Consider the following 24,131-nt stretch of genomic DNA (forward strand, 5'->3'; position numbering starts at 1 on the left):
TGACACTGGACTTTGTAACGAATGCACGTCATTCGCGTCAAGTGATTCTAACTAATTATGTCTAAAAATAGTGATGGGTTTATTTAATATGATACTTATTCCAGATCGATGCTCAACCGTTGTACGCGGAATGCGTGCGCGGAGTGGACGCGTGCGCGCTGGCGAGCGCGTACCTAGAGCTGTGCTCACAGCAACACGTTCCAACACATATACCCGACCATTGCGTACAGTGAGTATTTCTGCTGCACTCTGAGACATTGATCACTAAGGGACACCCTTAGTGTACATTTTTTATTCTGACATCTTAGTTGCAAACTTTTAGATGGATGGATGGATCGATGTTTGTTACTAGATATCTCCAAAACGGCTGCATGGATCTCAATAAAATTTGACATAAATGTAGTACATAACCTGGAAGAACACATGGACTACTTTTTTTTAATTCGCGCTTGAGTGCTAGTTTATTTATATATGTTTTCCTATAGATGTACGACAAGCCAAGGCGATGTGGTAGAGGAAGGATCATTCGTGCAGTTGGACCATCCGCCTAACTCTACAGATGTGGTGTTCATCATAGAAGCACAGTACTGCAACAGAAATCTGCGGAAAGCGAAGAATATTGATCTATTCATAGAGGCATTTGATAGTAAATTACAAGGCAATGGATTCTCTGATAATAGGTATGTAAATTATAAAATTGACAGTCTATATGTCTCTAACTTTGGATATGACTTCTAATCGTGGGTTTCTGAGACCAACATCCACGTTCAAAACATATTGTTATTTCTGTTTTCAAAGATAATGACAGGGTTGATGTAACACTGGTATTTGGGTCTCAGAAACCAACGCTAAATCACTGAAGACGTTTTGGTTAATTGACAACAAATGGAAGGATAACAGTATTTACTCTCGTTTACATAAGTTCAACTGCATATGAAAGTTTTTGTTTTAATGTAGCTATTTATCTACTTATTTTTACTAATATTACAATTTGTATAGATATGCAGTAGTTGTGTACGGCGGGAGTGGGGTGTACCGCGAGCCGCGCGCCCTCTACGTTGACAACCAACTATTCGCGGATGCTGTTGATGTACCACGCCACTTTGATGCCTTCCACATCGGTATATATATTGTTATATTACCTCTATTTACTTTTTAATTAAGGTAAAGTACCCGGTTTTTAGTTTGAACATGTCTAATAAAATGCTGATGAGGTTTTCAAATATCTTGTCGGTTTGGAATTTCGCAGAACACAATGTCAGCAGATGACCTTGAGCCACCATGATATTTGAATAGACGTATACACTGACCTTTATACATAGACATGGACGGGCTACAAACTATAATATTTTGTGCCTATTTGATTTTCGTCAGACTGTCAGAAACTTCAAAACTGTTATTTCTATGCAATCATCATGTTCCCCTCCCCATATAATGAGCTGATGATGATGTTCCCCTCCCTCCCCTCATCCCCTTGGTGACCCCTATCCACCAATCCATTTATAGAGATGGGTGGATGTATACAAGAGATGTAATATGTGAACAGATAAAGCGGACTCAGTACGTAACGAGAGCTCTTGTCGTGCGGACGCATTTGCCGCGCTGAGGTTCGCCAGCGCACTCCCATTGCGTCCGGCGGTTCCACGCGCACTCATCTTGCTGCCTTGTGACCGGTGTGATGCCGCGGCTATGTCGGTACGTATACACGACAATACACAGTGAAACATACGTGTCCACTGAGGAGCTCGGAGCCTACCCTAAGTTAGTGACTAGGCTATAGTCAATGCTGTCTTAGTGAGGGTTGACCTCAAAGGATCCTCGCTTATCCAAGTTTAACTGGACATATTAGGTGTCACTTTTAGTCTCATTGACAAAATACAGACTTCGATGTCTTACTTCTTACTAATATTGTAAATTCGAAAGTTTAAAGGGATGGATGGAAGGATGTTTGTCAAAGGATTTCGCTGAAATTTGACATAAATATAGAACATAGGCTGGAAAAACACATTGGACTACTAATTAAGTTTTTTTAACATCTCATCAAATGCTACAATTACATTTGAAGTAGTAATAAAATGCTTTTGTACATGATCTATTTTTTTTTTAGTTTAATAATAGGAGGATTAATTTTTATAATTATATTTACAGCTCGACTATTCAACGATATACCACAATCTGATGGAGAACTCCGTCACTTTACACATTCTTATGAACGATGAGTTCACATTGTCCAAGAAGAGGGTCGCTAAATATTTGTTTGGTAGGTTATTCTTTATCTTACTAATATTATAAATGCGAATGTTTAGATGGATGGATGTTTGTTAGAAGGTGTCTGTAGAACGTCTGAATGGATCCCTCTGAAATTTGGCATAGATGTAGAACATAGGCTGCTAATTACTTTATAAACATATCGTCATCCCTGTCTTTATATTTGACAAAACAGAAATAACAATATGTTTTAAATAGGGTTTTTGGTCTCAGAAACCCACAGTTAGTAGCACCGTTTCAAGCTGATATTTTAATGTTATTTGAATGTTTTAGGTGTGGACAGTACATTAGCATACACCAACAAAGACTATGAACGTCTGGTCGGTGACTTCGGATTAAGAAAACAAGTCAAATTGCCTAAAGACAAGCTCGGAGTCTGCATCTCACTTGCTATGGAGACCAATGGTGATATGATAATGTCTAATGCAATAAAAAACCTATTTAATTTATATTTTAGATTTCTTATGCATAGTAACTCAACCAAGATTGATAACCTTCAGATCAGCTCACATATATGAAAGATTTACATGTATGAAAGAGATCTATGAATCGGCTCATAGCTCAACTTAATTTATATTATTTATGATTTGCGAGTCACCAGGCTCGTGGCTCATTGGCTCACATATAGAACATCGCAATGAAGCATGAGCTGCTAATTTAGTTATTGAACAGTTCAATAGTTTAACTCTTGTGAGTTGAACTTATGAACCGATTCAGTGATTTACACACGTTTAATAACATAGTATATTATTCAGGCACAGTATGGGCTGGTGCTAAGCTATCCGGAGAGCGCGGTGCTGCACGTCGCTTCGCTACTGTAGTGGGGTCGCGTGTGGCGCGCTCCGGCCGCGCCTGCGCATCCGCGCGCTGCGAGTGCCGCGCCGCAAGGCTGCACTGCAGACCTTGTAGACCTGATAGAGATCCTGTTAGTATCTGCTGATATAAAAACCAATGTCCGTAATCAACAGCTCGCTATACGTCTCCATTGTGGGGCCCAGAGCCCAACTTAAGTTAGAGCTTATTACCACGCTATCCCAGTACGGGTTGATTTCACATATATCTTTGAATTTCTTCTCAGATATGTGCATGTTGTATCACGATGGTTTCTTTCACCGTAAAAACGTCGTTAAAATTTTATTATGTATGTACATCAAAAATCGAAAAACACATTGGTATACGGCTGGATCCAGTGTACCAACGTTTTAAAAAACTAACAAACCAATCAACACAACACCATGTCGCCAAAATATTAATAAACAATATGCCAAGATTCGGGTGTTCCCACGTGGGCTCAAGGGAAATTTGTATTTTGGTGCTATGCACTCAAACAACCTAATAAAAAATGTATTTCAGCTGGCCGATCGACCTACCGATCAATCGGCCAAATAGAAATAATTTCTGATTGTATGGAGTCAAATTTCCCATATGGCCGATTGAACGGCCGATCGGCCCAACAGGAGTAATACTTAATATTTCAATACGTCGCACGTTACACAACATATTTGATGTTGAGTTTCCTGCGAATACATTGTACGACAAGATTTCACATCAGTGGAAGCCAATAATAACATTCTCGTCATTTGTATGTCAGTTGGAGTTATCGTTCTGGAACACGGAGGACATCGACGAGCTGATAGACCTCGCCATGGATCCACCAAACCTGCCATCGTTCAGATGACGCGCACAAACACGCCCTGTAAATATCCTAGTTTCAATTCTAGTAGTTTGATTATTGTAATAATAAAGTATTTTTTACACAATTTTCATATATTTTTATTTATACCCTCCTAGGTAACAGGTTCACATTTCAAAAAAGTAAGACGGCTAGATTGGACGGCAAAGTCACTAGAGTGAAAGTGGGGCCACCATACAAAAATATATATTTATCCCCTTTATTGTTTATGTGAAAACAGAATACACATAATAACATATTTAAGCGTTGGTATCTGAGCCAGAAATTACTGTATAAAACATATCGTTATCCCTTTGACAGAATAGAGATAATATTTTGGTTTAAACCCACGGTACTGTTTTTATTAAAACAATTATATTTATTGGATTTTATATTTCTAAACAATTACCTTTTACACAACTGATTCGACGACTATGTCGAAACTGAACATTAAATGAAACACAATTTCAACTTTTAAATATACATTTAAAAGTTGTTTCCCCTAAAATGTGAGTGTTGCCAGTGCAGGAAGAAGAATACGACTTTGTTTTGGTAAAATATCTTTACATATTTTTAGCGAAACTAGGGGAGACCATACAGATACGATCCATTTTACGGTATTCCGTGTTCCTGTGCTTGATAGCATGATACTGTATCTATGGTTCAATTTGACATGACAGCCTGTAGCGTCTGTGGCATTGGTTATGGTATCGGCTGTCAGCTGTCACTGTCAGAATAGCTTGTCCGTTGTCGTTTTTTCGTTTAAAATCGTACTAAACAAAATATAGCGTCTTATAAGTTTTATCAAATATTTACATACTAGGATAAGTCAAAAATGCAAAAAACGAAAAAGAAGAGAGGTGAAGAAGAACCCATGGAGGTGGATGATAATTCTGCGGCGAATCATAATGGTGAACCAAGCGGTAGTAACGGTCATGTGAATGGAGATATTGATCACATTTCTGATGATGAAGAAGGCGGTGTTCGCATTGGAGACATTTACATACCGCCAGCGCCTAAACCGGCACTTACTTTCGATGCTAATGGTCCAAGGTTAATAATAACTCGTATTGTAAACGAAAACTTTAAAAGTTACGCGGGAGTACAAATTTTAGGCCCATTCCACAAGGTAATTTTTTTTTTATCTTAATAATAATCATTAATTGAGTGACTGTATTAAGTAAAGTGGTAATAATGAAAAAAACAGCCAAGAATAACTGCGTAGCTTTTGCACCTCAAAAAACTACATAAGTCTTCTTTTCCTTTTCACTATATTTTAATAAGAACAGGATGAGGAGTGAAGATAGACTTATTTGAGTATATCGCACCCTTTCTATGGCATTCTACTTTGTATAATAAATGTATACAAGGCTATTTAACAGAAGACTATCGGTAGCACAGACTTCTTTATGTAAATATATGATTGGATTAAAAATAAACTATATTTTCCATTCAAAAAGCTTTTTCTTCATAAATATGTGTTAATTGTAGACCCTAGTCTCTTTCCGATACTTGTTTTGTTTTAATAATCTGATGTGTTTTTCTGTTATTTATAACCAATGTTTTTTTAGAGTTTCACTGCAATAATTGGCCCAAATGGAAGTGGTAAGAGTAATGTGATCGACTCTATGCTCTTTGTTTTTGGTTACCGAGCCACAAAGATTCGTTCTAAGAAGATTTCAGTACTGATACATTCATCAAATAAGTTCTCCAATATAACAAGTGCTAGTGTTGCGGTACATTTCTGTCAAATTATTGATGGGGTAAGTCATCACAATATATACTACTCCTCCATACATCTCTATCAGCTGTCATATTTGAAACTACCCCCTTTCACACAATCCATCCATACTTTCTTTACCTTTGTAGCCATCCACATTCAATCTCATTACATTGATTGGGGTGTTATTTTATGTATTAGTTGTTTTGTTAGTTCTCAATATTTTAGTTGAAATAGAACCCTAATACAATGACCAAGAAATCTGATTGTATTCAAATTTTATATACACACAATTTTTTGCACTACTTTTAGTTAGTGAGTTTGTCTTTAAAATGCATTAAATAAAAAATGTTTTTTAAAATAAGGCTTTTGTTCCTTTAATTACAAAGTCTTGAATTTAGAATTTAATAGTAAATAAATTTCTCCAATTAATGATATTATACAGAATAAAATTATCGTAGATTTTTTCATAGCATTTCTTTATATGTTTTATTTATTTTTTATCTATACACTCACAATTAATCACAACATACAGTGTTTGTTAGACCCAATGTTGCGCGCATTTCATGTTGCATATACTGGGGTATATATGTAGATTACTAGCATAGACTGTTGGTCCAGGACAACACATGCAGTCTAAGTGGTGTTTCGCAGTTGCCCATTTTGCATTATCGATCATTGCAATTGAAATTAATGAATAAATTAATCACAACTTTGACTGATCAGATGTAAGCAATGAATTTAACATCGCTTAGTCTTCATCAAACAGTCTTCATTCTCCGTGAAACAGCAAATCACAGTATGTATTGTATTAACCATGGGTTTCTGAGACAAAATCTCTGTATAAAACATTAGACATTCCTCTTACTATCTTTGACAAAACAGAGATAACAATATGTTTTAAGTATGTGTTTCAGTGTAGGTTTTGATTCTTGCGAGTTTGAAAATATGCGGCTTAAATTGATTTTTTTTTATTGCCTTGACATAGAAATTTGATTAATATTTAAAACTAAAAAAAAAACTATAATAATAGACCTGAGTATTTGATTTGAATTTAAATTTATTACCTCTAAGGCGTTCATAAGGAAAAGGGTATTATGTTCAAAAAATTATTAAACAAAAAATTTACAGTTTTCAAGTTAGACTGATATATAAACACGGCTAAACACTCACGTATATTCGTCCGGTGGCGGCACCGACTAGTTTCGAGCCCATCGGGGGCCCTTCATCAGGATGAGTGGTACTGGTATTATTTCGCGGACGCGGCCTGTCGCTCATTGCGCGCCTGCGCTCTTAGGGCGCGTCTTGAGGGGGCGGGGGGCGCGGGTTGCGCCGGCGTCGTCGACGATGTTGATACCAAAGCGTTGGTGGTGTAGTTGTTCAAGTTTCGGTGCCGCCACCGGACGAATATACGTGAGTGTTTAACCGTGTTTATATATCAGTTTAGTATAATGTCTCACGAAAGTTTGAATAATTTAATTTTTAAATTAGATGTAGAAATGTCCGTATGTACAAACTTGGTACAAGATAATGTATGTTAATGAAACAAATAAACTTCAATGATTTGTGTTTAAAAATTTATTAAATTTGATATGATGAATTTTGAAAAGTAAACATCGAAATTGATTACATGGAGTTAGGGAATATAGATTTTTCTAGAACTTTTGCAATCATTTTTCATATAATGCATATGCATTGTTCAACAAATTTTCCGTTTTAATGATTTGTTAAAAGGCACGGTCCGTCGTACAAGACGTAAAGCTTCTGACGTATCCAATTTTGTGCGCAATTCATGTTGCATACGCCGCTGTACGTGTGATAGTTACTGGCACACACGGGAGGACCTGGTGCACACATGCATGTGAAACCTCTGGGCGGTGTTGTCCATCTACTTTCTGCCGCGACAATAAGAACTGCCACTGAAATCATACATTATTTATGTTACTGGCAAATCGCGAATGCGGTCCATTTGTAATTTGTCTAGGGCTAAGAACTACGTTTTTGTATACTTGAAATTAAATTCGATAATTTATTTATATTATCGTAATGGAGACTTCTACATTTACTATTAATAGATTTCGCCCGCGACTTTGTCTACGCTGAATTAAAAAATAACTTAATAAGTAGTCCCGTGGTCTTCCATACTATGTTTTGTATATATTCCAAATATCATCGGGATCCGCTAAGCTGTTCGGGAGATACCTTCTAACAAACCTCCATTCATCCATCTAAACATTTGCAGAGAAATATTTTCAGCCAAAACCTTGATAAATTCAATATTTTCGATGACAAATCTCTTATGTATAATGTAAGATATAAAATAAATATCACGCTAAGAGGATAGCCAGAAAATATGGATTTTTTATTCACTTTATAAAAAACTATTAGTAGTTTAACAGTGGTAGGGCCCGCTTTAACCTCTTCACACGAATTGGCCCGGCTCGCCCGGTGCAATACCACGACCACACAGAAGACAGGCGCGAAGTAGAAGCAATTCTGCGTACAGTCTGACGAGTGTAATACCGGAGGCCCAATTTTAGATCTCTTTCCCTTCCCACCCTTTTTCTTATAAGTATGAGAAATGGAAGTGCATTATCTGAATGAGGGGTTGCATGAGAATTGAAAATATTCGATTAGAGTTAGGCAAAGCATATGCAATTGCATATGTCTATAAGCAAAGGTCGCTTCGCTACTTTAGCGATTCCAGATGGCCACTTGCTCTTTTACCACCTTATGATATAAAATAAATAATAATAATACATTGAAATATAATAACTTACGAATTAATAAACACAATTTCATCTTGAATTTGAATTTGTTGCTGAAAAAAATCTATGAATAACCGCCTTTTTATAACTGAAAGAAAATTCTTATCTTGTGTTTTTCGCGGTTATTATAACAAACAACATATTATAGTTTTGTAAAGTTACGTTTTATTGAGAAAACAGGAAATTTATTTTCCTCGTTACTGTAATATTACCTATTTAATAGTTACCTGTGTAATCAATATAGAGTTGTTACCTCGAATCATATTTTGTAATAATAGTTGTCAACGCCTTATTAGTGTTTCTTTTAAATTGATTATTAGATTTTCATTGTTCAGCAGTTTGAATTATTAATGCAATAGACCAGTGGTTCTCAAACTTATTTTGTCTACTGCCCACTTTGAGAATAAATATTATTTTAGCGCCCCCATATTTTCACATATTTAAAAACCACTATAACTTCAAATTAAATTAATTAATTATTGTTGTTGAGAGTCGAGAGTTCATGCAGTCGTTGTCTAAGAGGCACCCCAGGCGTCTACACAACGCTTCCATTTTCTTTCTGGGTCTCCTGCAGCGCCCACAAGGGGGCGTTATCGCCCACTTTGGGAAATACTTCAACAGACCAATCGCAATTATAACTATTCTCTCTATTAAGATCTACGACTTAAAATTTCATACGTTTTTTTTATTTAATTCTTAAGAGATCGAGTTGATTGAATTGTATTTGAAAATTATATAATTTCGACAAAAATAATTCTTATTTTTGTTTCCCCATACATTTTTTTTACATAAATCACATGATGTATTGGCCAACTATTAAAAATAATAGTATTAGACACGTTTCGTTCTAGAACTAATTGTATATTAACTAATTTTATACTAATTTTAGCCTAATTATTGAACGTTAGTCTCGAGGTGATTCATTTTGCTTTTTTATTATTAAGATTTTTTTTCATAGTAAGAAAGAGATCTTATTGATATAAAGGGGTACATCGATAGGAATAGGCCTAGAATATGGATACATCGCGTGAAATATAACAGAATAGCTGTCGCTTGCGATTCCGTCCAAGCGGTAGGATAAGGTGGGAAGGGAAAGAGGACTAAATAAGGCCTCCGCGTAATAAAACGCGGAATTGCTTCCACTTGACGCCTGTCTTCTGTGTGGTCGTGGTATTTTACTGGGCGAGCAGGGCCTGTTAGTGCGAAGATGTTAAAGCTGGCTCTACCACTGTTCAGTTAGGAAAATAAGTATAGTGTAACGATAAATTATAGATCGATTTCGAAAGAGAAGCTTGTTTTGCCAACCCTATAGTAGAATAAGGACAGGGAGATAAAATGAAACAAAACATTGCATTTTTTATTTTATTGCCTTGTATAAAGTTTATAGTCCAGTTTACATTTTCCTTCGTGAAGCACAAACAGTTTTTGTTTGAGGAATTTGCTTGCACATATCATATTGCAAACCCCATCGTACGTCAGCAGATTGCTGGAACACACTGGCTTGCCCGGTCGGCAACTGCATTCAAAGTCTGGCGCTTTTGTCCACGGCGCCGCAAAGGTTATACCGATCGAAACTGTGGATTAAAAGCAAAAGGCGAATATGGTACGCAATTTGACGTTTCCTCTGTTTAGTTCACTTTGGCGTTGGATACCATATAGGAAAATAAATTAGATAATGTCTTACTAGTATTATAAATGCGATTGTTTGGATGGCTGGATGTTTGAAGCTATCTCCAGAACGGCTGAACGGATCTATATGAAATTTGGCATACATATAGAACATAGTCTGGAAGAACACATAGGCTACTATTTTTTTTTTAATTCCGCGCGGACGGAGTCGTGGGCAACATCTAGTAGGAAAATAAAACCACTGGAACTTAACAGTAAATATTTAATGATTACGATATGTTTGTTGAATCAAAATTAGAAACGTCAATAGCCTAATGGTTAAGAGTACGGGTTTCCAATCATGAGGTCGGGGGTTCGAATCCCGTCAATGGACTGCTGTCGTAAACCATGACCTAGCATAGAGCTTAGTTGGAATGGTACAAGAAATATTAGTAAATTATCAAAAATCAGCTAATATTTTAGTAAAAAAAAATCACGAGGCGACCATCAAGCCTCAACCAAAGATCGCCACGATGCTAGGTCCAACTTTGACCAGATAGTCGGTTATCTTGCCGGAAGCCTGTTGTTTAGTAATATCCTAAAAACTTATTAAATTATATTATTTAGTTAAATTTCACTTACGTAATATAACAATAAATAATTTCATTTTGAAATTTCTAACCTTTAATTTTTATTCAATGATTTTCAAACTCAAGTGTTCGATATATTAATAGTTTGATATTTTTCAATTACCAATTATTACGACAGGAAAGGCGTTAAATTGTGTACAATACAGTAATAAGTAAATAACATGTCAGTTTAATTTGTTAAATAAATTTATTGATGCGAATATTTTGCTCGTAAAATTAAAATAGATTATTAATTTTAAAAGTATTCTGAAATAATGTTTTTTTGTAAATTTAAATAACATAATTTTAATTGTGGTAAATGTACAGAAAAGTTTTTTGTCTCCTTTTCTTCAAAGGCAATGATAGGGAGAAAATATTTACTATACATTACATACCTTTTTAATTACACACACAGGTACATTAATTTATACAGGCTGATATTGACCAAGGAGGTCGTAAAGCTTTAAGTTATAAAAATATTTTACTTTATTATATATTTTATCTGTTGCAGGAAGGTGAAGACTTCACAGTGGTGCCCAACAGTGAAATAGTCGTGTCTCGTACAGCATTCAAAGACAACTCTTCGTACTATACTCTTAATGGCCGCAGGGTTCAGTTTAAAGAAGTCGCTAAAATGTTGCGTTCGCATGGAATCGATTTGGATCATAATCGATTTTTAATATTACAGGTATGACATACACATTTTCTAAGTGGGAAGGGGAAGATGTCAAGGAGTTGGCTTCCGGCACATACATACTGTTAGGAAGAAAATAACTAAAGCCTTACTAAAATGACGTTTGTGTCCTCTCTCTAATCATTCTGACACTAAACTTTGTAACGAACGCACGTCATTCGCGTCAAAGGATTCTACTTAGTAATGGTTAAAAATACACTAGTCCGGATGTACGTGGAATTACTTCCATTTGACGTCTGCCTTGTTTGTAATCGTGGTATTGCACCTGACGAGCGGGATATTCGTAAAGCAGCTTATAAGCAACCCTTAATAATCTTAAATATATTATAACTAAATACAAACGCTATTCAACTTACACATCAAGTCGGCACCGACTAGCGAATCCCATTCTCCCTAAAGAAGGGCACGATGGGCTCGAATCTAGTCGGTACCGGTTGGATGAAGTAAGTGAATGTAAGTGAGTTTTCCTTTTGATTTAGCTACCCTTAGTCTCACATATGTATAATTAGAACATTGTTAACTTGTTCAGGGCGAAGTGGAGCAGATCGCAATGATGAAGCCAAAGGGTCATTCGGAACACGAGTCTGGTATGCTGGAGTATTTAGAAGACATCATAGGCACCTCCCGGTATAAGGCAAGTAATATTGGATTGTTTAAATTGTAGTAAGTTTTTTGGCGGCTGACCTTGAACTGTACTCTGCAGTGCCTTTCCTTCGCATGCCTTTAACCCACACTACATCTAATATTGTGTTCTGCCTAGTTACTCGTGCAATGTTCCAGCCGACAAGATATTTGATACATGCTATCTTACTTGATCTTACTAATATTATAAATGTGAATGTTTGGATGGATGGATGTTTGTTAGAAGGTATCATCAGAACACCTTAACGAATCTCGCTGAAAATGGCATGGATGTAAAATATAGTCTGCAAGAATACATAGGCTACTAATTAACAGTTTTTTTAATTCCACACGAATCTGTTACAGGCTAAAAGTCTAACTTTTTACAAAGACTTATACATTGTGACCTTGAATTTTAAATCTGGTGCTACTTGTATTGTACAGGAACCAATAGAACAGCTGTCGGTGAAAGTTGAAGAATACAGCGAGATGAGAAAAGAGAAGTTGAACAGAGTACGATTGGTTGAAGCTGAGAAATTGAAGTTGGAACAGCCAATGAGAGAAGCTGTAGAACAAATGATATTGACCAATACGGTGCATCGGACGAGGAATATGTTGCTGCAGAAATATATGTAAGTCTTTTTGCCACTTTTGGTAATTTACTGACGAATTCGCTGCGGGTAATCACATAATTTATATGCTTTTATGCGACTTATTTTATAAAAATTAGCTGTACTTTTTCGTAATAATGTACTTATATTCTCATGGCTTGATTTTGAGGAATAAAGTTATTTCATTTATAGAAAACTAGCAGTCGCCCGCGACTCCGTTCGCCGGTGATTAAAAAAAAACATAATTTATTCCAATGAGTTCTTCTAGATTATGTTCTATATGTATGCTAAATTTTATCCAAGATCAGTTCAGCCGTCACGGAGATACCTTCACATAAACATCCATCCATCTAAACATTCGCATTTACTTTACAAGAAGTGAGGTCTAAATCTCTAAATCTACTTAAAAAAACAAGGACTTGAGAAAAACTTATTTTTTTATTTCTTCAAACTGTCATTGTTATTGAACTTTATATATTTTTTTATAACTAATTATTATTATCATCTTTTTCAGACATGAAACTAATAAAATAATTGAATCCAAGAATAAGGATCTGGATGAATTGAAAGAGAATTTGGCCGCTATAGATGGCAAGTTGATACAAGCGCAAAGTTTACTGAAGGAAAAGTCGGAAATCTATCAAACTGGCATGCAGTGAGTATCATTTATTCCAATTTGTTACCTAATGTTGTAAAAAAACGATACATATATTTTTTACAATGAAACACACAGTTACAAATAACTGTAACGATCCGTTTAGTTAGATCGGAACGGAAAGCAGAGCTAATTATTATCGCAAATAAAATTGAGCTTTACACAATTGAAATAAAGTTTAATTTTACTTTGCAAGTTTTTTTTATCAAGCAACAAGCGTAACACGTACAAAAGTAAAATTAAACCATATTTCAATTGGCTAAAGCTCATATTTGCGATAGCAATATGATCTCGTCGCCTCGGTCTGTGTGAATCCTTACTTCTCTCACCGTTGCTTTCTGAGAGCATAATTTCTGTATAAAACATATAGTCATCCCTATCATTATCTTTGGTAAAACAGAGATAATAATATGTTTTAAAGCGGGATTTTGGTGTCAGAAACCCACCTTTAGTTGTGTGAATAACCGAAGTATCAATTGTCAACAGAAAATACAACACGATGCAGACTAAAAAGGACGAATTGACAGAGAAACTGCAGATTCACAAGAAGAGGACAGTGTCGGTGCAGGCTGACCTCACACAGGCTAACAAGAAGAAGAAAAATCTAGAACAACTGCTGGAGACTGAAAAGGGGAAGCTTATTGAATTAGAATTGGTTAGTACAGATTTTTGTTTAATTATTTTTAAATTTGCGAGTCCTCGACTTTTCTAATCTTCTCCTAACTTATGGCATGTAATGTCTCTAATTATATAAAGGTATTTATTGTAAGAGCGCCGCTGGCTCAGGGGTTTCAACTCTTGACTTGTAATCTGCAGGTCCTGGGTTCGAATCCCGCCATGTACCAATGTGTTTTTCAATTGTCGATTTACATATGTACGTTTATCCGATGTTCTTACGGTGAAGGAAAACATCGTGGTACAACCTGCATATATCTGAGATGAAATTCAAAGATATGTGTGAACCCTCACTGGGCCAGCATGGTTGACTATGACCTAGTCACCCTCAACTTAGGGTAGGCTCCGAGCCCCTCACTGGGGACATATAGTCAGCTGATGATATATGTGATGACGATTTACTGTAACAGATTCCAGAAAAAAATAAAAAAGAAATAGAAGATTGTGAAGGTTTGCTTGAAAGACACACAGAGAATAAAAGACTGGCTGATGAAGAGTTAGGACAAGAAATGGCTGGAGTCAGGTAAATTACTTTTAAGCGACTTTTTTTTTTAAATTATCTTAAAGCCATATTAAATAGGACCTATGTTACTCGAGAAGAATATTGCATTTTAATGGCGAACGAATTTTTGAAATCAGTCCTTCTTGAAGGACGGAGTCGCTCGAATAAATAGTTCTATTAACATTATTTCAGAGAAAAGACGCGAGAATTTCAAGAAATCAAAGATAGATTGCAAGCGAAGCTCATCGGTCTTAAGAAAATCGTCGACGAATCTACAAATAATTACAAGCTTGCTGAATCCGCATTAAAAATATATTTGAGTACAGAAGAAAAGGAAAATGAGAAATTACAACGAATGAAAGATGCTTACGAGAAAGCCGTACAAGATGTTCAAGAAAAGGAAGCGTAAGTACATCATTACGTAAATAACAATCTAACTACTATAAATACGAATGTTAAGATGGATGGATGTTTGAAGATATCTTCAGAACGGCTGAACGGATCCTGCTGAAGTTTGGCATACATGTAGAACCTAGTCGGGAAAAACACATAGGCAACTATGCATAATCCTAGTATATAAAAAGTCGTAGGTCCATTAAATAACTATGTTTCAGATCACTAAATGATTTAACTACGTCAGTGCCTGATAATGAAAGAAAATTACGTGATGCTAAGCAAAAATTTGAAGATTTAAAGAAAGAAGATACGCAAATTTCACGGGAAGCAAGATCTTTAAGGTAATTCTTACCATAGAGCTGGAATTTTACTTTTTTCTACCATAAGGTGGCAAAGGATTAAGCGGTAACCTGATTCGCCGAAATGGCGAAGTGAATGCTGCTATATCCACTATTCCAGATAACCTAGCTTTAATCGCTTACACTTATATAGTCATCTCTTTCATTCTCTCCAATAAGATAGACTACGATATGTATGTTTAAATTTGTTAAAACTGTAGTCCAAAGTAGGGTTGTAACACAAATGCGAAACTTCTGTTTTGAATCTTACCTCCATATCCACCTCCGTATTTTATACGGCGTTGTATTAGAGGTAAGAGGTAGAAGTTAAGAAAGACATATAAAGATTGCTATTTTTAAATCCTTATTTTGTTTTACACCTCCGCCTCCGTTAATATCTGTGTCCGCAGAGTCTAGACTATTTACCTCCGCATCCACCTCCGCTTTCCTTAACTCGCCTTCGTTACATATTTGGCGCTACAACTTTGTAGAACTTCATGTTATTGGTTTTATTTTACTAAATGTTTTTTCTATATATAATTTAAGAGCACAATTAGAAGAATCTCGTCAGGCGATGAACGCGAATAGATCCAAGGGAAGAGTTTTAGACTCTCTGATGAATGAAAAGAGGAGCGGCAGATTACCCGGGATATTTGGTAGACTGGTGAGTGTTATAAAAATCCTTATTCGCTATGTAGCTTAACCTTTACACGCGGCTTCGTCGACATACTATGTTCTACATCTATGCTAAATTTCAGCGACATTCTTTTAGTTTTTCCATCCATACATCCAAACATTTGCATTTATAATATTATATATCATTTAAGGTGGCAAACGAGCGAGCGGCCACTTGAAATCGCTGAAGTAGCGAAGTGACCGTTGCCCATAGACATACGCAATTGCATATGCGTTGCCTAAACCAATAATAATCGTATTAAAAGAAGATTTATGATTTTAGAATCATATTCATGTTTTGTGACTTCTTGTTTGATGGAATAAAATAATTTTAAAGAAAAAGGTCATTTATTTATATTTTTAAGTATTTTTATAAGAGCACAATAATTACTTATATGTTTATTTTAAGGGTGATTTGGGCGGTATTGATTTGAAATACGACATCGCCATATCAACATGTTGCGGTGCTCTCGACAACATTGTTGTGGACACAGTGGAAACTGCACAGAGTTGTGTTGAGTTCTTAAGGAATAATGACATAGGACGAGCTACATTCATAGCGTTGGATAAACAACAACATCTCATACAGCATTACGAGAGACGGGTCACCTAGTAAGTATAGATGTCGCGTGTGCTGCGATAAGAATAGAAAGAGATAGAAGTTATTCATGACAATATCATGACAAGTTACAATATTTGAATTATATATGTATCTCATTTGAATGTTTCGATTAAAGGTATGCAGCGTATCTGCAATTACGGATTTCTATGGAAAACTGGCGCTTCGCTATTTCGGCGAATTCCCGCAGTTGCTGCTTGCTTGTTTGTTGCGTATTATAAAATAATGGTCAATCAATAATCTCTGAATGAGTTACAAAAATTGCATAATATCATTTTTAAAACTTATTAATTAATGTCTTTCTTAATTGTCACCTTTAATAAGTTATAAACTGTAATAAGCCTAGCCTAGTAAATAAGCAAAGCCGTGTACTGTAATGTAATCTTTAAAATATGTAAAGTTTGACTAGGTTCGATCAGGGCACTTTAGTGTTGTTAATATTACCAACGCTATAGCGCTTGTATGCAGCGGTTAAGTAGCCTTTATCGTTTGTCACACTTTATCCTGTAAAAAAAAACTTATAGCCTTTTTAATTTCAGTCCGGAGAACGCGCCACGTCTGTTCGATCTCATCCAAGTACGTGACGAGCGCGTGTTGCCCGCCTTCTATTTCGCGCTACGTGATACTCTGGTCGCCAACAACTTGGAGCAGGCGACGCGCATCGCGTACGGACAAGTACGGTACAGAGTTGTCACTCTCAAAGGAGATGTTATTGAAATTGCAGGTGAGTTTGCACTGACGATATATCTCACTAATTATAATTGCAAATTTTGGCCCGATAAGAGGCGCTGCTATCGCGGTTAGCTCTCGCCAAAGATATGGTTAAACCTACGTGGGCATAGGACATATTATAAAATAAAAAACATTCCTTGACGATTACAATACACAAGGACATAGTGATTTTTTTGGTCATTGCCAGGAGGGCGCTAGTGAGCAATCTTAATTTATCTACCAAGTTAGATGTCCTTGTCGGTCTATATATTGTAGTGACAATTAGGTAGAAATATTGGTGTTCCATCATTCGAAACCCAAAAATATTTGAAATACATTGTAATTATATGTATTATTACAGGTACGATGTCTGGCGGAGGTCGATCGGCGATGCGCGGGCGCATGTCCAGCTCCGTACAGCAGGACACCAGCGAGCAAGACCCGCAAGTGCTGCAGCAGAATGAAAACAGACTGATTGCTCTGGAGGACAGGTTATACTGGTCTTAATTATTAAACTTACCATACTACTGACATTTCAAATTATTATTGAATAATTACCTGTTGCCCGCGACTTCATCAGCGCAGAATTAAAGTAACCTAAGTATTAGCCTACTTACCGTCAAATCCCGTCAAATCGCGTACTTGCAGACACAGACATACAGATAAATTAAAAAAAAGACTTTTCCTTATCAGCAACGCAAATATATTACGTTTACGAAATGTGTTTTTTTTTCTATATTACATACAGACACTCTAATTTATTTTAATACGAATAGATTAGAAAGCTTATATTCATTATAATATGCTATATAATTCCAGATTATCCAATCTAAGAGAAGAACAAGTCGTGCTAGAAGAGAATATAATATCATTGCAGAGAACAACTGAAGGTGGCAAGACGACGCTGAACAAATTGCGTATTGAGGTCAACAGCTTGAAGGAACAAATACCTTTTTTAAAGGTACATATTGTCATACATCTGAGCCTGTGGGAAACCTGCTCTGACCTACCACAGTTGTGTACTTTTAGATATTAGTTAGAATCATTTGCGCGCGAATGATGTGCTTTCGTTACAAAGTCAAGTATCAGAATGAATAGTGAGGGGGATACACGTTGACATTTTAACAAGGCTAGTGCTGCTCCAGTACACCTGCACAATGACTGATCGCTTAATAGTACCTATTTTGAATATAGAAAATGTCATAGAAAACAAAATATGATATGACAGCTGTACTGTATTTCTGTACGGAATGAATCTTGTGAAACTTTTGGCGTTGATAAGGGGCGCTAGTGAGCTATTATAATTTAGTATGCTTTATTCTTACCAGCATATATAATGATGTAAAACTTGTTTGTCTATTACAGTAGCTTTTGAATATCTTAAATAACACTTTCTTGAAGGTTTCAAATTTTAAAATAAATGTTTTTTCAAGAAAATGTGTTATTTAAAGATAAATTACGCGGTTCCACTGCCAACAAACATGTAGAAAAACATGTATTTATACAACAGACAATATAATAAGTATTTAAACTAATGCTTTTTTAGAGGAAACTCATGTGATTTTTGTATTCCAGAGACAAATAAAAGAGCAAGAACGCAAAGCGGTTGCGAGTAGAGTGGACCAGAGAGAGAAAGAGAGACTGGAGACTGTTCTCAATGAGGCTAAGGAGAAAATGGAAAAAGCCAAGATTGATGCGGGAGAAGTAAGATATTTTGTAATATTTTCATACTATATACAGCCCACAATGAAGAGCCGGGAACTTCTATAAATCTCGATGGACGACGTCCATAAGCGAGGATCTTGGCTTAGAGAAAAATCTGTATAAGCAAGGAAAATATCGCGATCCCTTGGACTCTCGCTTATCTAGCTTTGACTATATACATACTGACAGACAAGAAACAATACAAATATCATCATTTATTGTCTCTGTTATTTAAAAGCGAAAGAAAGGGACGACATTTGTTTCCACGGTTATATTTACTAAAAAAAACTTGTTTATTTAGCAAATTTGGACAATATTCTTAAGTACTTTTATTACTGTAGTTTTCTACTGGCGAAATATTGTACCACGTCATTGATAAAACAGATTTATTATACTTTACCGCAGTGGAATTCCACTTTTATCTTTATGCTCTTTCCATAGGTGGAAAAGGAGGTGCATGGTGTAGACGCACAAATAGCATCAGTAGCGGGCAACAAGGTGAAGAACTTGCAGAGTATAGTCGACGACTTAAGCAAGAAGATAAATAAAATCGGTGCTGAAATATCCAAGCTGAAAGTCGCTATTAATGCTAGCATAAGGTTCATTTTTGTTTCAATATTTATAATTATATCAGTTGTCGCCCCTGAACTTGTTCAAGTGGAATTAAAAAACAGTACATTAAACTTACATCCTGATCTATTCAGCTGTACTGGAGTAACGTTGGAAGTTACCACTGGTAACAAGACTCCATTCAAACTTTCGCATCTATAATGTTAAGTACTAAGTGGCTCCCTAAATGTAGATATGAATTTATACAACAATTTTACGAAGAAATATACTTAATAATTATAATACATTAATTTAATTAAGGATTAAATCGTGTTTGTTTCAGAAATGCTAAAAAGTCAAAAGACAAAATAAGTCAAATGCAAGCAGATTTGGAGGAAACGGAACGTAATATAACGAGGTTAAATGAACAGAAGAGAACACTTACTGTGGAAAATAAAGAATTACAGCAAAAATTAGATGAGGTATTTCATTTTACTAAGTTTAATTACCGTAGATTTCCATCGAAAAACTAAAAGATTTGCAAAGCATCTACAGTTCCTCCAATGTTGATTATATGCAAAAAAGTAAAAACATATTGGCATCCTCCTTATTCTCTGAAAAAACAGAGACGCAAATATGTTTTCGTGCATATTACGGTGGAAACTCACGGCTATTTATAATAATATGAGAAATTTACATTTTAAAATGTCCTGTCCAATTATTGTTTTCTCTATTACCCAAATATGTAATATTTTCATATAAACTTTTTCTTATTCGAATTTTACATCAACAGATAACAGAAGAAATCAACGAAGGTTCGGGAGAATTTTCTGGTATAAAGAAAGAGATAGCATCATTGCAAGAGAAGGAGAACAAACTGAAGGGAGAAAGATTGGACGCTCAGAATAATGTCAACAAAATGGAAAAGTCCTTAGAAGATGCTGCAAGTAAAATACCTTTGTGGGAGAAAGAGGTAAATTATTCAATATTTCATTTGGAATTCTAGAGTAAACTTTTCTTGCATCTATATTTAATTATTTCAACTTTATTTTTTAAAAAGAGAAAAGTATCTTACTTCTTACTAATATTATAAATGTGAATGTTTAGATGGATGTTTGTTTGAAGGTATCTCTGACACGGCTCAACGGATTTCACTGAAATTTGGTATAGATGTAGGAGAGTCTGGAAGACCCCATAGGTTAACTCTTAAGTTTTTTTTAATGTACGGCCAGAGTCGCGGACGTCAGCTAGTTTACAAATAATTCGTAACCTATGTAAAATAATGTGCTTAAGCAAACATTAGTTTCAAAATTAACAAACAAATCCGTATTTATCAAAACAAAAAAAAATCCTTACTGTAATCTCCGCTAAAATATAAGCTATCAATTTAAATATTATAATAATTTAAGTTTTCGTACTACAGCTCTCAGCAATAAAGCTAGAAGATCCGTGTGTAGAGGGCGTGCCGGGCATCGAGCGGCCCGAACCCCTCGTGCGCCACGACCCCACCGAGCTGGAGGAGTGCTCAGTGGACGAGCTGCGCAACAGGCTCAAGGCGCAGAAGACCAGGCTGGGAGATGCCAAGCCTAATATACAGGCTATACAAGTCAGTAACAAAATAACTTGGCGGATTAACTTCAGCTGCGCAGTGCCTTCCCTCCGTGTCCCTTTATGTCCCACTACACCCAACATTGTATTCTGACTCGTCAAGATATTTGAAAACTTCTATACTATAAGTTTATTTTTATTACAAAGAACTAAGGAACAGGTTCGTGATGTACTATGAAATCGCGTCAAAATATTTTTTACTACAGAAACAGGGTTATACATAATTATCTTACTTTATACTAATAGATAAATCCGAAAGTTTAAATGGATGGATGGAAGTTTGTTCTACAAATATATTTTTTTTAATTTTTAGCTATATTATATTTTTAGTTATATTTAACAGACGGAGTCACGTACGAAAGTTATTCTTATGTAAATAATGTTTAATGTAAATAGGTTTAAACTTTATATTTATATATTTTTTAATTTAATTTTTCCAGGACTATAAGACCAAAGAGGATTTATATTTGAAAAGGGCGGCGGAGTTGGATGAAATTACTACAAAGAGGAACGAAATGCGTGCCCTGTACGATCAGCTGAGGAAGAAACGAACTACAGATTTTCTTTGCGGTATGTTGTCACTAATGATCTGTCCCGACTTCATACAAGTGGTTTTTTAAACAATATGAAGTATAGACTGTTGTTCAGGAAAAATGAAGCTTTTTAATAGTTAGAGTTTATGAACTCCGTTCAGTAGTTTTTGAGTTTTTTGTTACACACAACGCTTTATTCTTTATTAAGGATAAATGCTCAAAAATTTACTAGAAAATAGTCCTACAAGATATCCAGGTGTATTTTTTTATATTTATAATAAGTCGGTTATAAAAGGAGGTAATCTTCATTATAAGTTATTCAAAAACATATAATTTCAGGTTTTACAACAATAACAACAAAACTAAAGGAAATGTACCAAATGATAACACTGGGCGGTGACGCAGAATTAGAACTTGTGGATTCATTGGATCCTTTTACTGAAGGAATTATATTCAGGTGAGATTATTTTAATTATATTACTAGCTGTCGCCCGCGACTCCGGCAACATTATATAACTTAATTAGTAGTCTATGTGTTCTTCCAGACTATGATCTACATATGTGCCCAATTTCATCAAGATCCATTCAGCCGTTTCAGAGATACCTTTAAACAAACATCCATCCATTCAAACATTCGCATTTATAATATTAGTAAGATTAGCTGTCACCCCTGACTCCGTCCGAGCGGTGAAAAAAATAATTAAAAGCCTATGTGTTCTTCCTGACTATGTTTTATATCTATACCAAGTCTCAGCGGAAACCATACAGTTGTTCTGGAGATATCTTCAAACAAACATCCATCCATTCAAACATTCCCATTTATAATATGATTTATAAAATGAACTTCTGTAATATATTTTAGTATATAAAGTTTTTTCATTAATAGTTACAAAGGTAGGGGAAGACCGAACCAAGTATGGATCGTGTGAAATAGTAATGAAATAACTAGTAATAATTTTTTTTTATTTGTTCGGGAATGCTTATCAACATGTGATTCAATTATTAATAAAAAGACTTAATAATATTTTTTGAATAATCTTATAAATGCTACTATTTGGACGTTAAAAGGTATCCAGAAGGAAGATGAGTAGAGAGATGATTTGATGATTCGTTTTTTTTTTTATTTCAGTGTCCGTCCTCCGAGTAAATCGTGGAAGAACATATCTAATCTGTCCGGTGGCGAGAAGACCCTGTCTTCACTGGCTCTGGTGTTTGCGCTACATTACTACCGCCCCACACCTCTATACGTCATGGACGAGATCGATGCAGCGCTTGACTTTAAGAATGTCTCCATTGTTGCTAATTATATTAAGGTATTCGCGACTTTGTCAACTTGGAATTTAAAGAAAAAACTAAGTCACTCATAAGCTACCTTACAGTCAAAGCCTCGTTATAATTTGTCCAGCCGTTTCGAAGATTACCCTGAACAAACGCAGACATACAAAAATTACAAAAAATAATAATCATAAAATTCAGTTTTTAATAAACAGGTTGTGTTTTCCAAATGTCTTGGGAAATCCCAAATTTTTTGTTATAATGCTTACATCCTAATAAGTGTACGCGGAAATGTTTAAGTGCTACTTAAGAAGTCACAAAGTGTAGATTTCTCTTTTAGTTCACAAAATCGAAAGAGCTGTATATCATGTTTCCCTTGTCATTCTGTTGGAAGAAACAAAGATAGCATGTTTTTATAGAAATGTTTCGTCAATAAAAACCCAAAGTATTTTGATTTCAGGAACGAACGAGAAACGCTCAGTTCATTATAATATCTTTACGATACAATATGTTTGAGGCATCAAATCGTCTGGTCGGCATTTACAAGACTGAGGACTGCACAAAATCCGTCACCATAGAGAATAAAGTGCCGGATCTGCCGGTCGGGGACGCCGCCGCATAACTTTACTTGTAACATGATCTTATAATGTAAGTTACCTATCAATTGTGAACTTCGTTATTCTATAATTGCCCTAAATCAATTTTTAAATTGTAAATTCATCTAATCATTCGGAGTTAACGTATTGTCAAATGTTAAGGTTCCTATACCGATTATAAACTGACGAAGTACACAATCGACTTTTTTATGTACGGAAAATGCATTGCATTGTATGTGGCAATGTTTTTATTTACCGAGGATTCTCCACTTGTATTAAAACTTAGTTGTCTCTGTTTTTTCTTCAATGAAAATAAGCGGGATGATAATATGTGAAGAGTGGTAGAGCCCGAAACTTCTTTGGCAGGAATGTGTCAGCTTGTCCGCTGCCAATTTATTGTAAGGACAGTCTGATTAGTAATTTTAGTCTCTTCCCCTTCCCACCCTTTTAGTACAAGGAAAAGATGAGAAAGGAAAGTGGATTTGCCGGATGTGGAACATAAATTAGGGAATAGCGTCATTCTGTGTGTCCTCTCTTGATTAAATGAAGACAATACATCAGCGAATGTGGTCTATGACAGCGGTAATATCGCTATTTTGGCGAATTCCAATCCACAGTAAAACTGTAATATGATAAGCATTGTCCATTCTGTGATTTTATAATTGTTATTAATGAATAAAAACTTTTGATGTAACATTGTTTTA

General features: G+C 35.5%; 2 protein-coding genes and 1 long non-coding RNA gene across 3 annotated transcripts in view; 2 read left to right on the forward strand and 1 right to left on the reverse strand.

Moving 5' to 3' along the window:
• Apoltp (Apolipoprotein lipid transfer particle) overlaps positions 1–4,028 on the forward strand; it is a 40,050-nt gene extending 36,022 nt beyond the window's left edge. Inside the window, exons 62-69 of the mRNA XM_013313287.1 lie at positions 105–229; positions 486–680; positions 1,000–1,121; positions 1,547–1,695; positions 2,149–2,260; positions 2,542–2,673; positions 3,024–3,193; positions 3,860–4,028. Coding sequence (XP_013168741.1) covers positions 105–229; positions 486–680; positions 1,000–1,121; positions 1,547–1,695; positions 2,149–2,260; positions 2,542–2,673; positions 3,024–3,193; positions 3,860–3,946 — 1,092 coding nt within the window. The 3' untranslated portion in view covers positions 3,947–4,028. The remainder of the gene's footprint in view (positions 1–104; positions 230–485; positions 681–999; positions 1,122–1,546; positions 1,696–2,148; positions 2,261–2,541; positions 2,674–3,023; positions 3,194–3,859) is intronic.
• Positions 4,029–4,653: 625 nt separating this feature from the next.
• Positions 4,654–23,934, forward strand: glu (structural maintenance of chromosomes 4-like protein gluon). The gene is made up of 24 exons (XM_013313309.1): positions 4,654–5,069; positions 5,512–5,703; positions 11,177–11,353; positions 11,889–11,993; positions 12,425–12,612; positions 13,106–13,246; positions 13,733–13,901; positions 14,332–14,444; positions 14,616–14,828; positions 15,038–15,160; positions 15,704–15,821; positions 16,242–16,444; positions 16,991–17,175; positions 17,524–17,653; positions 17,982–18,123; positions 18,738–18,866; positions 19,308–19,465; positions 19,759–19,897; positions 20,209–20,388; positions 20,839–21,021; positions 21,464–21,593; positions 21,896–22,013; positions 22,686–22,869; positions 23,292–23,934. Exons 1-24 carry the CDS (start codon positions 4,776–4,778, stop codon positions 23,451–23,453), a joined length of 3,876 nt encoding a protein of 1,291 aa, XP_013168763.1. The 5' UTR covers positions 4,654–4,775; the 3' UTR covers positions 23,454–23,934.
• LOC106118633 (uncharacterized) lies at positions 7,362–8,670 on the reverse strand. The gene is made up of 3 exons (XR_001227927.1): positions 8,656–8,670; positions 8,441–8,516; positions 7,362–7,579 (listed from the first exon to the last, which is right to left on the reverse strand). It is a non-coding gene; the product is annotated as an uncharacterized LOC106118633 (long non-coding RNA).
• Positions 23,935–24,131: the final 197 nt, after the last annotated feature.

Source organism: Papilio xuthus, unplaced genomic scaffold (genome assembly GCF_000836235.2).
Source record: "Papilio xuthus unplaced genomic scaffold, Pxut_1.1 DF827570.1, whole genome shotgun sequence".
NCBI lineage: Eukaryota > Metazoa > Arthropoda > Insecta > Lepidoptera > Papilionidae > Papilio > Papilio xuthus.

Bases quoted from the DNA above. Each gene is read 5' to 3' on its own strand.
- glu (XM_013313309.1), top strand. From the start codon at position 4,776: ATGCAAAAAACGAAAAAGAAGAGAGGTGAAGAAGAACCCATGGAGGTG. The intron at 19,466-19,758 runs GTTCATTTTTGT...TGTTTGTTTCAG, and splicing joins GCTATTAATGCTAGCATAAG to AAATGCTAAAAAGTCAAAAG. The intron at 21,594-21,895 runs GTATGTTGTCAC...ATATAATTTCAG, and splicing joins AACTACAGATTTTCTTTGCG to GTTTTACAACAATAACAACA.